Source organism: Dysidea avara, chromosome 11, assembly GCF_963678975.1.
Source record: "Dysidea avara chromosome 11, odDysAvar1.4, whole genome shotgun sequence".
Classification (NCBI taxonomy): Eukaryota; Metazoa; Porifera; class Demospongiae; order Dictyoceratida; family Dysideidae; genus Dysidea; species Dysidea avara.
Window position 1 is genome coordinate 9286607 of NC_089282.1, and position 18227 is coordinate 9304833.

Consider the following 18227-nt stretch of genomic DNA (forward strand, 5'->3'; position numbering starts at 1 on the left):
CACAGGGTGATTAGTTAGTAGCTGAACTTTCTACAGGGTAACTTGTTGGCAGCTGAATAGTATCCCTACTGGGTGGTATTTTGTAGCTGAACTCTCCACAGGATGATTTGTTTGTAGGAGTAACTTGTTACCTTCTAAATGGAATTTGCTTGCAGCTAAACTCTCTACAGGGTGGCTTGTTTGTAGCTAAATTGTCTACAGGGTGATTTGCTTGTAGCTGAACTCTGTACCAGGTAACTTGTTTGTAACTGAATACTCGGCTGGGTGACTTGTTTTGTAGCTGAAGGGTGATTTGTTTGTAACTGAGGGGGTATTGGGTGGCCTTTTTGTAGCTGAACTCTCTACATGGTGACTTGTTTATTACTAAACTATCCGCAGGGTGATTTGCTTGTAGCTGAACTCCCTAAGGGATGGCTTGGTTGATTGTAGCCGAACTCTCTACAGGGTGACTTGTTTGTGGCTGAACTCTTCACAAGGTGATTTGTTTGTGGCTGAACTCTCTACAGGGTGATTTGTTTGCAGCTGAACTCTCTTCAGGGTGACTTGCTTTTGTTAAATTCTCTACAGGGTGACTTGTTTGTAACTCAACTCTCTACGGGGTGATTTGTTTGCAGTTGAACTCCGGCTCTACACGGTGACTTGCTCGTAGTTAAACTTTCTAATGGTGAATTGATTGTAGCTGAACATTCTAATAGAGTGACTTATTACATAGCTGAATGTTCTATTAGGGTGACTGCACTATTAGGGTGACTGTACTATTAGAGTATTTCGATTACGCACTTGATGACTTGTAGTGTAACTCAATGGTTTTTAATCTGATTCCTTGTAAACTACTGAAAGATTGTCCTAAAATAACTAATCTACCTTTCTACCTATTTTCAGCTGGTTCCAATAGCTAGTTTGCCTGATAGGCATGGCAAGTAATACTTTTTATTAGGCAGGCTATATAGTGCCGACAGCCATGTGCATTTAAAAAAACTTAGACAAAAAACCTAAGAAAGCGGAAAAAAGTTGACTGAGCTGGGATTTGAACCTGAGCCTCTATGCTCATAGTTCATACTCGTAACCACTGTACCACCAGTGCTGCAGCTACCCACCTACCTTATAAACATCCAACTGAAGTGACTTCTATATATAACAAGAGTGAAGTAGAAACCAAAGCTGAACCCGACTTTAACCCTAATGCTAATAACTACTTGTCGCGTGCCCTTTACAAGACCAGGGAAAAATACTGGTTGTATGCCCTAAAGTCGAATACTCGGGGTATACTACTAGACGCGTGCCCTAAAGTCGAATACTCGGGCATACTGGATGCGTGCCAACCCTAGTTCACCTCAATACAACTAGTGCGTTTGATAATCCAGTTAAATGATGGACTAGTGCCAGTAAAATAGCCGTTCACATGCCAGTACTATATCCACTTCGTTTTTATTAACAAAACTCGATCATGCACATTTCATACATGGTTGACATTTTTGTTACAACTCCATGACTATTATTGCGATTTCTTTCAAACCACAAAATATTTGCACTACGATAGTTACTCCATGTACAGATCGATTTTTAAGTTATTCCATCAAGTGATTTACCCTGGAGGCGTGACAACAAATTGTCTTTGGGTTTTTAAAAATCGCGCATAACTCCCTTGTTCTTTGTCTGATCTGTACTAAAATTGGATGTACAGTATTATGCTCCTACAGTCCTCCATATTTTAGGTAAACTGACCAATGCACGTGCAAGTTATTACGATTTTTCTAAAGTGTGCGAAAAGAAGAAGATTAAGAAGAAAACATGAAGAAATTAAAATGAACTTTGAATGCACGTATCTCAGTGATGAATGGGTAGATTCACCTCAAATTTGGAGTGGGAGGTGCCCTACCTTGAGGGAGTTTCCACAGTAAAAATGGTTAATTTCTGTCCGGCCATTATCAAGCTACGGATGCGTGAAAACAGCATTTTCTTGGTTCCTGTAAAATGCACACTTGTTTGTTGCCCGCACTGGCTGTACTTGGCCACTATCGTGTGTCTTGATGAGTGTAAATATAAACAATCCCCAAAACCAAGTATATTTGAGGTTTACAAAATGTAAGAGGAAGTCATGCCAAAGCAGTCAAGCAATGAAAAAAAGAGAATGGCCTAGGGTGTAAAAATTGTGAAATGTAAGGTAGTGACCAAGAAATGGCTGCCATAGTTTTGTAAAATCTTGCAAGAAAAGGTATGCCAGAAAATTTATGACAGAAAATTTCACAAGATCTTGCAAAAATCTTGCAGGATTATGCAGGATTCTTGCAAGAAATGGCTGCCATTTTATTGCTGACAGGATGAGACTAACATTACAAAAATTGATTGGCATTTAATATAACATCATTGCAGCCATTTCTTGGCTGCCACCTCTTGCAACTTTTTTAGGCAGCAATTTTGAGTGGATAATCAATTATAATTATCATCTTACCAGGTTTTCTCATAATCACATCAATCACTTGTGGTCCATACAAACAATCTGGTTTACTCACTACAGTATGGTCATTAGCTGTGTTGTCTGTACTCACCAGTGGTCTACCATACCCAACAACTATGATGGAGAATATGCAATGTCAAATCAAGTTTCCTATATTATAGTGGTAGGGATCATCTAATTAAACATTTTTCTTTCCAAATCATCCCATTGAAACAGTCAAAGGTGATGACTAAACACATCTAAATATTTTCAAACTGTTGTGATACGTAGTATAGTGTGAGTGACAGATCATCACCTCGGATAAGAACAAACAGAAATGGAAAGCCTCTCATGGTATTCAGAGTGACTTATTGCATATGGATTCACCATGTTCTATCATGCACCTATAGTATACACCTAGCCATGTCACAGTCCAACAGCAATGACTACAAACATAACAGCATAAATATGTTGTGTGAGAGAATACATTACCACAAGTACAAGGAGATTTATAAAAAGCAAAGAAACAAGGGAGGTCATCTAATTCAAATATAAAATTTCTATTTTTCCTTATACTTGTTTATTTACTCTTTTTGTAACAATGACTAGCTGGTGAATTAGCTGGTGAACTAATGCATACCACACCAAAGGAACAAATGGTACCAGCCAGATGTAACTCGTTTCCCAACTAATAATTACTAAAACGCATTATTTGCCATTTAGCTTTGTTTTCAGCCTTATTTCAGTAGTTATACAGCATTACAAGCAAAGAACAGTATGAGAAGCGCTTCTGCAATCAATCCACTCACTACAGAAATTAGAGACAATTTTTTTGCAAGAGCCACTGCATGCTACCACAAATCAACACCTTTGAGGCAATGGAGAAAGAAAAGGGAGGACAAAAATACATGTACTGCAACTGCTGCAGTTGGAAAAAGGGCACATCTAGGGCTGAAGTGATGTAGAACAATGAAGAAATCAAGTCCATAGCATTAACCGTAGTTGAGTTATGCTTGGCTAAAGGCATCAGTAGTCAGTTAGTCAGGGGTTAGCAGAAACTTAAAATGTACCCATCCAAAAACAGCTTATAGCTGTAAAAAAAGTGCGCGTCCAAGTAAAGCAGAGTTAGCTGCGACAAAAAGTAATGATATCATAATGCGGCCATGTGCGAGGTGTGCAAGTTGTAAAATTAATATTAGCTAATCAGATAATACAATGTTATTGTTAAAGTGTTAATGAGAACTATGTGATGCTGCTAGTTTTTAAGTGTGTGCATGAGCATCTTCATAAATGCCACATAAATTTAATTCTCAATAAAGCAATGTGTATAGATTCTCTGATAGTAATAAATAGTTTGAGTTTGGCCACCTTTCCTTTGTTCGTAGCATTGCTGTATACAGGAAAGGCGGCCAAACTCAAACTATTTATTACTATCAGAGAATCTATACACATTGCTTTATTGAGAATTAAATTTATGTGGCATTTATGAAGATGCTCATGCACACACTTAAAAACTAGCAGCATCACATAGTTCTCATTAACACTTTAACAATAACATTGTATTATCTGATTAGCTAATATTAATTTTACAACTTGCACACCTCGCACATGGCCGCATTATGATATCATTACTTTTTGTCGCAGCTAACTCTGCTTTACTTGGACGCGCACTTTTTTTACAACTATAAGCTGTTTTTGGATGGGATTTCAATACTTTTTGTTAAAATAAGCAATGCACTGTTGATAACAGTAGGTGAGTTTCCATGGTTTTGACAGAAACCCCAGATTACAGTGACAGAATATTAAAATGTAACTGTAATTTTAGTGGCCAGGGCCGCCCACATGGGGGTAACTGGGGTATTTTTCCCCCTGCCACAGCCCGAAAGGGGCCACTTGAATACCTGTTTAAAGAAAGATCGATATACTCTAATAGAGCAGTCAGGATCTAGACCCTTCCTTGCCCCTGGGCCTCTCTTTAACTCTTTTCCCTGGCCCCTCTAATTTCTCTGGACGGCCCTGTTAGTGGCATGCAACTGCAGTCAACTAACACCCATTTTAACTAGTAAACCCTTAACAACACTTTGCCTTTCATCTTGTACTGCATTGAAACAATCAAGATACTCTATTAGAGCAGTCACAAAACAGCTGTAACACAGCAATCAATATTTAGCATAGTTACAACTTCTGCTTAGCATCGGATTGTATAGTTTAAATTACTAGCTACTTACAGACTTTACAATATAAAAATATGGCACTTGTAGAAATGTGACTGTTCTATTAGAGTATCTCGATCTACTTCAAGTATTGACTAATTCAAGTGAAGAAGCTACGTCCCTGCCAAGAGGTCTTGTGAAATGAAATGAGAATAGTAAAGAAAAGGCAAGTATGTACAGAGACAATAGAGGGGCGCGTAATTATGTCCTGTTGTAAATAAACGCCTTTAAAATTTATATTACTACTAAATAAACGCGCCAGAATAGGCTTGTGTGGCTGTTGTCTCCAAGGTTGTCTCATTACTTGTCTTTTCGTGTTGAAGGGATTTAGTCGCCATTGGTGAGTTTAACTATACATGTATTTGTGTTGTAAAACTTAATTGTAAAAAGGCGATTAGCACATATCATGATAAACATGTATTTGTCACAGTAGAGTCTCTCACGAAGTCACGATTATTACGAGACATTGAACCAGGGTAAAAAATTTACTGCTATATTTAGAGGTTGTAGCGTTTGTATATCTTAGTATCTTAATAAATAATCCCCTATGATCACTAATCACTAATAGTACAGTGAAAACTGGTCATTATTCAGGCCTTAGGGACAAAATTTTCTAACCTTGCCTTTTAAAGAGGTGGCTGCATTATGCGGCCTTAAAAAAAGGTAAGAAGCATGCTGTTCTAACTGGCTATAGAGATGGATTTAGTGTATGACAGCGTATGAGACAGTGAGTGCTGGCAGCAAGGAAATCTGTTAGAGCACCAAAAGCACTGCTTCAGACATAGGCAGTTGACTGTCAGCCCCAAGTGTAAAAAGTTTCACTATTGGTCCTTATAAGCTCCTGATGAAGAAAGTGATGAAGTCATTATCCATAGGATATATTTTTCAGAGTATCCATTTCAGTTCTACAATATAGTAGCCAAGCATAAGATGAACATAACACAACATTCCAGTAGTTTAGTGGTGACCACAACACTGCCTGAGTTAAACTGTGGTGAGATTTGAGACTACCAGAAGCCCTGGAATGTCTTCAACACATGAAATACCAAATATCTAATGCCTGGCTTTCATCCACAGTGGACCTGTCTTGGTGGCCACTTGTACAGAAGGGAAACAGCTGCCACACAGTCTTGCGAGCGAAACAGCTAGTTGCCACACCCCTTAATTATCAATTTGTAAAATCTTTAGCAAAATTGTGTGTGCGAGCAAGTGTGATGTGGCAGTGCCGTGTATATGGTTGCTGCCTAGCAGTGACACATCACGAGTATTGGTCACAATGCGTTACTGTATCATCCATCTAAATACAATCTCTGAATGTGTCATTTTGTGTAGAGAGCAATCTTCCACAAGAAGTGACCTGCAGGTTTCAGTGTATATTGTTAACCATTAATATTGTTCACAATATTGTGAACTATGTGTACAGTGAAACCTCACTTAGTGGTCACCTCTTTAATAAGACCACCTCATTATATTGGCCACCTCTAGTAGGTCCCAAATATAGCTAAGCATTACTTATGACCTCATTAATAAGGCCACCTTGTTATTCAGGCCAAATTTTTTGGTCCCACAGCCTGCCATATTAATGAGGTTTCATTGTACTTATGTGAATTTTTATTTTTCGTAACTTTTCTTCAGGTTTACTGATGGGCACTATGAAGCATTGTTGACTGGTACGTGTATAATGTGGTGACTTGAAATGCTAAAACAGTACGTAGCATGTCTTGTATGTACATGTAATGTGTTGTAATGTGTCCACACATCCACACATCTTAGAAATAAATATAATTGTATGTATTCTCTATAAATAGTCAGTTCCATTGTGCCACTGGGTCATAAGTTGGTTGAGTATGGATCATCCAGGGCACTTGAGTCACATTTTGTCCTGGCCAAGTGGATCTCATCCACTGACAGAATATACAGGATCAGATCACGTGTATAAATTACGGTGGAACTTGTTTATTGCCACCTTCACTCATTCAGCAGGTAACAGTGTATAAATTCTCAATTGGAATTGGCTTTTCAAGAGTGGTTGTCTTTCTATACTAGTGGCCATTAAGATAGGTTGTACTGATAGAGTGTACATACTAGAGATGCAACAATATCCTCCACTTAGTGTCGTTTGATAATGATGCAATGGAGACTATGTATTATTGCATTTAAATACTATACTATTATATTGCAACTCTAGCACGTATTTATAACAGGAATGTTTGTTAACTGTTTAGACATACTGGAGCCACACCCACTCATCTGGATTCTACAAATGGAGTCATACCAACTTGTTGTCATCATACTTACTCGCTACTCCCATTGTGTTTGGATGAATATACATGCCGTCATGTGAGACTTGCTACCATGGCGGGCCACTGGAAAACATTTGCATAGCAGTTATATTACAGTCATTATTGTACAATTCTTACATTATTGTTGTGAAAAGTGTTTGGTATTCATGTGTCTCCTCTGTATGTTGTAATTACATGTGTAATTTTGTGTGGGGGTGCTATAAAATGCAATAATGCATGGTGACAATTGTATTAGGCGATTTTGCACACTTCTTTTTAAGCTAGCTACATGTGCTAATTACTCACAGCTTGTGTCAACAACTGGTAACCGCAGTTGTACTCTTGTGTCATTCTTTAAGCCGCGCCCTTAGAGGACAAATTATGTGGGGGCGACTAATTTCAAAACGAAGGATGGTATGCAGCACCATCGATTATATCTATGGACTATACAATCTATGGCAGCACACTTCTTGGTGGCTATATGTACTGATTAACTACATAGAGCGCCAGTTCATCAATACCCAGTGACCGCAGTTGTGCTCTGCGTCATTCTTTAAATTCCGAGTAAAATTCTTAGAGAGCAAATGACGTGGGGGCGACTAAATTCAAATTTCAAACTAGCCATTCTCGAAAACAAATGTTTCAATCTGAACGAAACTTTAAGAACAGTTTAAAGACACATTGCCCTACATGCCAAGCGAGTATTGCGGAAAACAACAATCTGGGATTTGTATTTGGCCTCTAGGTCGACTGAGTACGACTGAAACTTCGTTTGGTGCTGAAATCATGACAGTAGGGTAATCATGTATGGTGAAATCGATGATGTGAATCTTGAGGTGATTGAGTGAATACTGAAGCGATAACAGGGCGATCAATGTTCGGAATGCACAAAGGAACGCAAGGCATACACCTGCGGTTGCGTCTAACCGCATGCGATAAAAAATAAAAATAAAAAATAAAAAATGAAACTTCCCCTTTGATGTCGGCAACCTCAATCACGAAACAATCGGCATGGATTTGCTTCACTGCTTGTGTGGTAGTTACTAGTGACACGATGAGTTCAACTCCAGAGTTTCAGAGGGATAGCGTAAGTGACGGGTGGATTACAGGAAGGCCGAATTTGACAACGTTCGTTCTTGTAAAATCCTCACGTAGTGGTCGCGTCATTTATTGTCTGCGGCGCGTTTCTGCTTTACTGGCCGCGCGACTCACTACCGTGAGTCTTGATTTCCATAGAAACTTGTTGGAAGGGTTTGAGGTCACCCTGAAAAGATTTTTCAGTTTGGCAATGATTAACCAACACCATCAAGCTGTTTTGAAGGAAAAAGTGAAGTAGTTTTTTGGGTGATATTGAAGAAAGCCCAAACCTCTATGATCCCGACTATACCGTACTACCACACTGTATAATACCGTACTGTATATTAGGGATCATGGAGATTTGGGTTTTCCTAGCCAAAACATTCACCCAAAAACCAGCTTCACAACTCCATCCTGGCACCTTGGCAGTATTGGTTAGGTATAACCAAGCCCAAAAGTGCCTTCAGTATGATCCTAAAGACTTCCAATAAACTGCTACAAAATTTAAAAAAAATTTATTCAATGGAATTTTCTACTGACTAACTTGCCTGCCTGCCTGATGCCTTCAGACAAGCATAACTCGATAACGACTAACGCTATGGGCTTGATTTTTTCACTATTCGACGTTGCTTCGTCCTGAAACATGCCTTTTGGCATAGTGCAGTACATACAATGTATGCATCATGGACTTACCTTTGTCCTTCTTTGTGTCCCATTTCTTTTTGCTGACAGCCCAAGGTGTCGATTTGCAGTAGCTCGATGCATGGCTTCCCTACAGTACGTTGTAAACGGGAATCGTCTGTATTTTCCATGGTGACTGGATTGATTGCAGAGACGATTCTAACACTGTTCTTCATTTGTAATGCTGTGTAACGGGCTGAACATAGCTGAAAGCGAAGCGTAAAGGTTGCTGCACTTTCAAGGCAGTAATTGATAGTTGAGGTGAGTAAAACGTCACATTTTCGTGGCACTTCTTGTACTGTTTTTCATCTGTAGCACTGTGTAATGGGCTGAACATAGCTGAAAGCGAAGCATAATGGCCACTGCACTTTCAAAGCAGTTTTTTGATAGCTGGGGCATGCATTCAGATGAAAAAATTAATTCTGGCACCATCCTTTCTTTTGATGTGGTATGCGTGGGTTCACCAGTCATAATAATGTTACAAAAAAGTAATCAAACAAGTGACCTTGACTGAATTATGGATTAAATTTTCACTACTGTATCTGCAAGTGTAGGCGACACCTCCCTTTTTCCCCTACTTTTTTTTCTATGATCCCTAATCAAACTTAAAATTTCTAATTTTCCATAAACTTGTGATACTATCAGCAAGACAACGCAGCGCAAGGGAAGTAACAAGGACAGAGTTCTGTGAGACACATACTGAACACCATAGCCTCATGCTATAACAACAAAGAAATTCTGTATAAATCTTGCACACATCATACAGTACAGAAATACTGTACAATATACAGTACAGTAGTACTGTATAATATGGACGATTATCATACAGTATGGTAGTACTGTATATTAGGGATCATGCTTTTCTAACCAAAAATTTCCCTTTATCCACAAAAGGAGGCAAGAAGTATAATTGTATACCTTTGTAACCCAGTTTCATGGAATAATAAAATGGTGGCTACCATATACAAGATATTAAATAATCATTATAATGTTGATCTTAAGAGTCTTTTTATCTTGAACATCACCAACAGTAACAGAGAACACCATCTCAAACTTTACAAACAAAGAGCCAGTACTTCAATAAGACAGAGCTTTTTCAGCCACTGAATACTTGATCAGTGGAATGATATACCTAGTTTCGTAATCTCAGCACCCACAATTAACTCTTTTATATTAGACACTTATCGGTCTGTAATAGGATATGGTAACTGTGAAAGGCCTCATGCCTAATGTGTATACATTGTTTTATCTATTATAAATAAATAGCAGGAAAGTTTGGCTGGCAAAAAGTTTGGTGTGAATTGGTGAGTGAGCAATATTTTGCCAAACTAAAATCTGCCAAATCTTTAATCCAATACAATCTGCATTAGCTACTAACAAATTTGCCAAACTTTCCCCTATTGCAGCAAATTCCAAAGTTTCCTCCCACCAAACTTTCCTGCTATATGTTAACCATCCAGAAAAAAAATTAAAATTCCATAGAAACTTTTTGGAAGGGTTTGGGGTTGATCTGAAGACATTTTTTAGCTTGGCTGTGCCTAACCAATACTGCCAAGCTGTCATTATCAACATATTATTTTGGTAGTTGTTTTGGAAAATATTAGAGGTATACTTCACAATACAGCTAAATAGATCACAGACAGGCTATGGCAATGCTTTTACTTTTAAGTAGGTGCCCACAACCATGAAATTATCTACTCAGAAAGTGTAAATTATAGGCTAAATTGTACCACAGCATAATAGGCAAACTTAAGAGCAAAACAGGCTAGCGATTACCCCTCAAGAATGATGTAATAACTACTCTTGAAGGTTGTTACATCATTCCTTTGGGTTGCTTGTCCACTGAAGTACTGCATGTGTTTACTATACCAACTATCTAACTTCCTTACAACATCAACAGTACACACGGAGGCAGGAATGTGCAGTAGAATTCTAGGGAAATGGTAATGGGATGGCATTCACCAGAACAGAATGCAGAATCACAACAATGACCAATGGAAAAAGGTGACAATGGTCACCTTCTCAATATACAGGTTGGATTCGCACCAGAAATCTTCATTAAGCATGAATCAAAATACCCTAATAGAGCAGTCGCGCTGCACTAAAATTCTAAAATAATTTAGCCATAGCTGAACAGTATGGACTTGCAAACACTGAAATGCTGCTAATTTTGTTTTGAAACCATAACTACATATAGACTCAAAGGACAAGGGAACTAGTATTTTAATTAACTGAGTCTATGTAAAGCTTTGGGCATTAAAGTTGCACTTACCACCTCAGAATAAGCAAGAAATCACGTGATGGGATAAAGCAGTATGATATCTTGTACAGTAACTCCAAGGAGAAAGCTAAAGATACCTAATGTTACAAACTGTAAAAGGCTTTCATTCTTCCAGTTTGTGATACTTTTGAAGTTCAGTCACCTTTTTTATTCATTTCTCATTGCTGACTATTATAATAATGTTCCCCAGAGTAAGCTGACGGCCATTATTACGTACATTTCTTGTTGGAAACTCTGTGAAAATATAAGACATTGCTGAGAAGATAACGTTCATGTAACCATGCAGCTTGGAGCATAGCTATGATCTGATGTGAGCTATATATACTTGTGTTCTTTTTTGTAGACAGAACTGGAATCATAATATAGTCTACAAACTAAAGTACATGAGTTATCATCATGAATATTTTAATCTAGCTGCTATCTCCTGAAATTAGACTATACATTTACTAAATAAGTATCTTACTTATGCATAAATTAAAGCTGACTGCTCTATTAGAGTATATTACAGGTGACTGCTAGGCATGAGGCTATTATGCTCCAAAAATTGAGTATTATGCTTTTGAGCAGTGCTCAAAAAATCACCTATTATGCTTTTCAGAATTGCCCATTATTCCCAAAATGATGCCACCATAATTGGCTAATAATGCCAGTTTATTGCTGTATCAGATCATTTTCATTGATGTTTAAGCTTCCAATAATCTTGAATTCTTTAGCTGGTTGCTGTATTAGAATATTTAGTTTCAATGTGATTGCTTTATTAGAGTAAATAATATTCAGTGACTGTTCTATTAGAGTTTCTGACTGCTCTATTAGAGTATCTCGATCTTTTAAACGGAATTGTGCAATCTGTAGATTTTCCTACTGTTAAAGCTTTATAATCACCTCAAAATGCTAGCATAATTCCTGATTCCCACACATACCTATTATGCCAGAAAATATGCCGGTACAATCTGCTTTATTATGCCGGTATGACTGCTTTATTAGACTGTTTCAATTTCATAACTAGCAGAAAATTTTACAAAAAACATAAATCCAACTGTATGTTGAAATGTTGACCTTTATCAGCCATATTCCATTGGTCATTCCCATTCCTATTTTCTTCAATTCCCATCATGTTTCCTAGAATTCTATTTTATCTAATGTGCGGTGTTTATCACATCTCTAATGGCATGATATAGCTACTGATTGCAGGAAATAGGTGGCCATCATGTGTAACAACATTCACATAATAACTTGTTTAACTAGTCATAACATGTAATAGTTTACATTTAATTTGGCTATTAGCCACTAATAAAAAACTACAACCTATTTTGTAGTGAAGATTGTTCATTAGATTGAATCTAAACTAAACCAAACTATTGAGTATGAAGTTTATGAAATGTCTATATACAGCTTGTGGGGGACCACACTGGCCAGACTAATGCTCCATGCACCTACTCCCTCTTGTCAAATCCCAAATCTACCAGGGTAGGTGCATGTCTAATATATACTTTTGAGTTTAGTACCATATTGCCTCAAATTATGGCCAGTTTCATTTAGTCACAGCGGTAGAATAAGTCATAATTTTTAGGATGATGCAAGTCAGCATATAAACATATATAACATCACATCAAACCTTTAATACTGCTGGTGCTATTAGTGTTTTCATCCATATCAACAGCTGTGTTCAACCCTGTAAGATTTCTTCAGAACCTGCACAACATTTTTTTAAAACACAGACTTTAAAACATAAATGAGTAGTTTAGCATGCATAAGAAGCTAACAATTTTAGTACCACCCTCACGTTAGAATTCTACATAGTTATAACCAATTATTACTGATGCACAAAACAACTGATTTGTTGTCATGCATGCAAGGTAAACTGGTAGTGAGAATATGTTGAAATTTGACTGTTTGCAGTTTTAAAAGAAATCAGAGCAATAAAAATGGGATTAGCTACAGTACTAGGTAAAATCTAAATTCACAGAACAAATATTTAATAGCCATAGCCACTTAAATATCACTGCCTGTTGCATTACTTGTCCACTTCCTTTAAAATGGAATTTCTTACATAAATAATGGGTTATGCGTCATCATTTATCTCATAATCTCAAAAAATATTGAACCCTGTGTTGAAATAATTCAAGTATCTTACAGGTAAAAACATGCTGTTCCCAATTGCAAGCCTAAACACTTGGAACAGTGTTTGGTCGTATAATCACAAGTCTAGGCCTGAGCCTATTATGCTTTTGAGCAATGCTCCAAAATTTCCTGTATTATGCTCCAATTATGCCCAGTTGTGTCCCATTATGCTCCACATATGCTCATAAATTGCGTCTTGATTGCTCTATTAGAGTATTCAATGCATCTGTGAATGTTCTATTAGGATATTTCACATGTGTTGACTGTTCTATTAGAGTATATTGATCTTTAACTAATTTTTTCTTCACAATAATCAATGCACAAAAATTGTTCCTATTATGCTGGCATTACGCTCAATGCTTTTGGCTACCTATTACGCCCAAAATTATGCTGGCATAACTGGCGCAGGCCTACACAAGTCATGGGGTTATGACCATGACCAACCTCCTACTGATCAACTTTATAAATCAGTTCTAGTAATGTAGTTCTAGAAACTTCTGGAATGCTCCAGCAGTTATACACTATATATCCCTATAGCTCAAAAACCACAATTTTACTGTGCGGCTTTATTTGCCATAATAACAAGAGTATAACATAGGAAGTACAAGGGGAACTAGGTGGGTTAGAGCCCCTCTACATATGGAGATCAAGATACTCCAATAGAACTGTAAACATTTACAAAATAATTTTAGTCAAAATTGCTACCAAATTCAATCTCAAAAAATTGATTTTTTTCCTTGGGCAGCATATATTATAGCCTGGACCTTAACCAATTCTGTTTTCTAGCTCAGTACAGTGTACTAGCTACTATATATTGGCATTCATACTTTCAGTGTTGCAAATAACAGATACCAAATTTAACCTCAGAATATTAATTTTTCAAAATTCCTTGGGGGCCTAACACCATACTAATTCTGTTTTCTAGCTCAATATAGCCATACTATGAACCATATCCGCAATAACATCAAAGCACAAAATGGCGGCTGATAGTGCGGACACTTTTGTACAGAGGGTATTGGGAGAGATGGCGATTCACTATGTTAACGTTTACATACTTCAGCAAGGAGCAGTGGTGAGGCATTCATACTTAATTACAAGACAAATTTGCCTGGTTTTACATTGATACCAAACCTTAAGTCTGGTTTGGTCTGGTGGGACTATTTCGCATCACCACATCACGCTAACTAGCCTCTTACCTTTATTATCCAATAGTTCCATGTCATGAAATCCGTACACAAAGTTCATTTTAGTGATATCGCAGACTTTATGTTCCAGCAGTTAGAACAAACTAACAGCTAAATCTATGGCAAAACAGTTGAAATAATTATCATGCAATTTGAAATCTCCAGCCAGCTGCTTTATATGATGCCAAAACTGTTAAGCAATCTAAATCTTTTTTTAATTTTTGGTTTGTAAGTACTTTTTTGCTATAAATAGTTATGTTCTGTTGCAATTTTCATGCATTTTTGTAGCTACTTATGTATCACACATATATAAGGCCAACATCTATTAATTCCTTGCTTCTCATCACCTGCCCACATACCACTTTGCCTACCACATTGGTCATTATTATTGTAATTAAGATCTTAGAAATACAAATATTTTTGTGTTAAAGATCAAGATACTCTAATAGAGCAGTCAACCAAATTTAATGGGAGGCATTTTCCTTTAAAAAAAGAGAGAGATGAAGTGTTAAATAATACATACAATTCCTCGCTCACATGTACATGCAATCACAAAGACCAAAGTCAAAGTAGGCATGACAAGGATGGACACAAAACAAAACAAAATTAAAAACAAAATTAAAAAATAAGTTAATTAGTCCAAGTCGGGTTGCTGTGAGCAAAGAATAATCTCTGGGACGTGGTGATAGCAATTGCTGCTACTCTCTATCGAGTGTTGTTTTGGAGTGGGGAGAAACTTTGATTTGAAATGTTTTTCATTGCCATAATGGTCTCATTAAGGTAATTAATGGCCAAGGCAGCCGATTTCAACAGTGTAGTACTGACTCAAAGCCCAAGTGATCAACAAGCTCGGCAACTATTTGTTGGTACTAAGGCTTTCCTTCTTAATGCTGATGCACAGCACTGAGTAAAGTTTGTATGAGAATTAAATGCATGGGCAAGTGAGCTCCAGAAATGAGACATGCACACAGTTTTCAGTTCTTCGTTATATACACAGGCCGGTATGGGCAGCATACTAGTAACAAGCAGGCAGTAGAATTGTGGCAGGAGGTGAATCTGATGTACATTTGCCATCAGCAAATATTTCAACTGTGACATTGTCCATAGACTCCATACCGGCCTGTGTATAATGAAGAACTGAAAACTGTCTCAATACTGGAGCTCACTTGCCCCGGCATAGTCTCGCATAGCCAAACCCTTGTGTGTGGGGGCAGGGAAAGAAAAGGGTCTGGTGAACATAGTATAGCATCGTCGTTGGGCTATCCTGAGATTGTGGGAATTCTACTGTGCAGCTTTCGGATTGTTGATTGGCACGAATGATGTAATTTGCTAATATTTGCATCCTGTTACCATAAATATCTATGGTAACAGGATGCAAATGCAGCAGATCACGTAATTTGCACGCACAAACAATCCGGAAGCTGAGCAGTAGAATCCCCACAATCTTGGGATAGCCCAACGACGATGCTATACCAGGGAGGGTAGGACAAGCCCACGTGAATTCGTAATAGCATTACATAAGGCCCTTAATGCTACTAAAATATATTCAAAAGAAATGGATTCTTCTACCTCTCTATAGGGATATATCCAACGCAGACGATTGTTTGTGGTTGTTTGATAAATGCGGAGACCGTTAGTGGCGTCGTTGGAATCCTGCCTGCAAACAATGGTCCAGATCACCTGACTGTTGCTTAGATCAATTGGAGTGGCCATCATTACACCAGAGACAAAAGCACTTCACTATCTATCAAGTACATAACATCTTGCACCACCAATCAGCAGTGTTGGGCAAGTTACTTTTAAAGTAACTAGTTACATTTAAAAAGTAACTAGTTACATATTACATATTACTTACAACTGAACTATTTAGTTACAGTTAGGCCATACCTATTTGATCTTATGTTGCGCGGGCCCGACCGACTACATTTTTCTTCAAATGAAATAATTTTGAAAATCACGTGTGCGGATCACGTGTACTTAATTAAAGACAACACATCATCAGCACCCTCGTGATATAGTCCAAAAGGGACCATTGAAGATCATCCAATGCTCTAAAATTGTAGAATACGATGGGAAAGCTCTTTTGGAGATATCTGATGCTACTAGAAGAGTATGAAACCTAGATTTTAAACTGTGTATGTTTTATTATAGCTACATTCATTATTTGCATTTTGTATGCTTGTGTTTAAATTTTTTAATTTTCATTTTCAAACCGACCTACCTACCCAAATTTAAAATAATTTTGCCCGCGCAACATAAGATTAAATAGGTATGGCCTTACATATTACCCATAAAATAAAGTAACTATAATAATATTACATATTATATTACTTTGTGTCCACAACCTTAAGCTGTCACGTGTGAAACTACCGCCTTATCACGTGACGTGGTTGCATTGTTGGACAGTGTGCAAATCTTGGTAGAAGCTGGTGAATAAGCTTCATTCAGTAGGCTTCATTACTTCGTTGTGGCTAGGCGTTACTCAGTGGATTACTAATGAGATTAGTAACTTCGTTACTTGTAGTCATAATATTAGATTCGTTACAGTAACTATATTACTTAGGTAACGCATTACATTTGTAAGTAAAGTAACTTGAGTTATATTACCTGTTTTTATAGCGTATTTCGTTATATTACTTAGTTACCACAAAAGTAATATTACGACTCCCAACAATGCCAATCAACAATTTCTTCTTCATGGTATTTCTATGCAGTTAATAAACATTCAAATCCATCAGCCATAGACACCTCTATATCCACCATCAATGCTTATCGGTTTTCTTTTTCATTAACTCACCTTTCCTTTGGAACACTGAACGTACCTTCCAATATCTTACAGATAACTGACCACAAACTATTCTGTTGCCCTCCGGCGCTTTCTTTTTAAACTAAATGTTGCTTTGTATTTATCTACTATTGTACTGTTTTATTTGTTGTTTTTGCATTTGTGTATTGTCCTTGTATCTTGTACTGTTTTGTCCTTTTGGGGAGCACGTCTGCAGGTTCAGCTTTTTGTGCGACCCTTCTCATTTGACTAAAATTGATAATAATAATAATAATAATACGTGTCATCATTTTAGTCTCGCGTAGCCCCCTATTTCTCCGCACGGCGCTTATCGATTGGAAATTATAAGCGCCTGCTCCGAAAGCAGGCGCTTATAATTTCCAATTGATAAGCGCCGTGAGGAGAAATAGGGTCTGGCTACGCGAGACTATCGTCATTTCGGAACACTGATTTCTTTGTAACGGTTTTGTATTTCTTCACAAAAATCACACCTTCATAAAGTATAAACATGATAGAACTCAAATATCCATCGAACCTTGTCACATATCAAAACATATGTATGGGATTTGTCAAATCAAGCATTTTCAGGTGGTCAACATTAAAAGTTTTCAAACACTGGGTTAAACCTTTAAAAATTAAGAATTATGCATTAAATAAATCTAAAATCTGTTTAATATCCTTTTTGAAACCTCAACTTGGTAAAACAGGCTGATCATAAAATCTCATCATTCCTTGTCATTTATTGTCCAATACAAAATACATGTATTTTACACTAAACGCTAAAACACTAATTTACAACCTTTAACTCACAAAATTTCTACAGCACACCATACAATAAAAGAAAGCCCTTCAATTTCTCTATCCAATTCCGACCGTACAAATGGGAAAATGTCGCCATAGCGACGGTTATTTACTGCTGATGATGACATAATACGCGCTCCATACATTAACCTATTGGAAAATTTAATTATCTCGCCGGGAAAATCCCAATTTACAAGTTGTTATCCTCAACCAAATTCGCTAAATTTGGTATCATTCTACGCAGCGAAGGATGCTTAATAAGACTCCGACCGTACAAATTGTTAAACAGGTTAGTTTATAGAAATATGTTTAAAAACACGTGTTTTTACGGGCATTCTGAACACGTAAATTTTGCGGATCAAGGC

General features: G+C 37.3%; 1 protein-coding gene across 3 annotated transcripts in view; it reads right to left on the reverse strand.

The window, feature by feature from the left end:
* LOC136238647 (uncharacterized) overlaps positions 1 to 18227 on the reverse strand; it is a 123485-nt gene that overhangs the window by 31384 nt on the left and 73874 nt on the right. For 2 of the 3 annotated variants that reach the window (XM_066029215.1, XM_066029214.1), the window contains 2 exons: positions 12587 to 12663; positions 2453 to 2572 (listed from right to left, as the gene is read on the reverse strand). In XM_066029215.1, the coding sequence (XP_065885287.1) occupies positions 2453 to 2572; positions 12587 to 12623 (157 nt within the window). In that variant the 5' untranslated portion in view covers positions 12624 to 12663. Of the gene's footprint in view, positions 1 to 2452; positions 2573 to 12586; positions 12664 to 15845; positions 15983 to 18227 lie in introns of those variants that run through there. The other variant, XM_066029216.1, reaches the window with a different exon arrangement.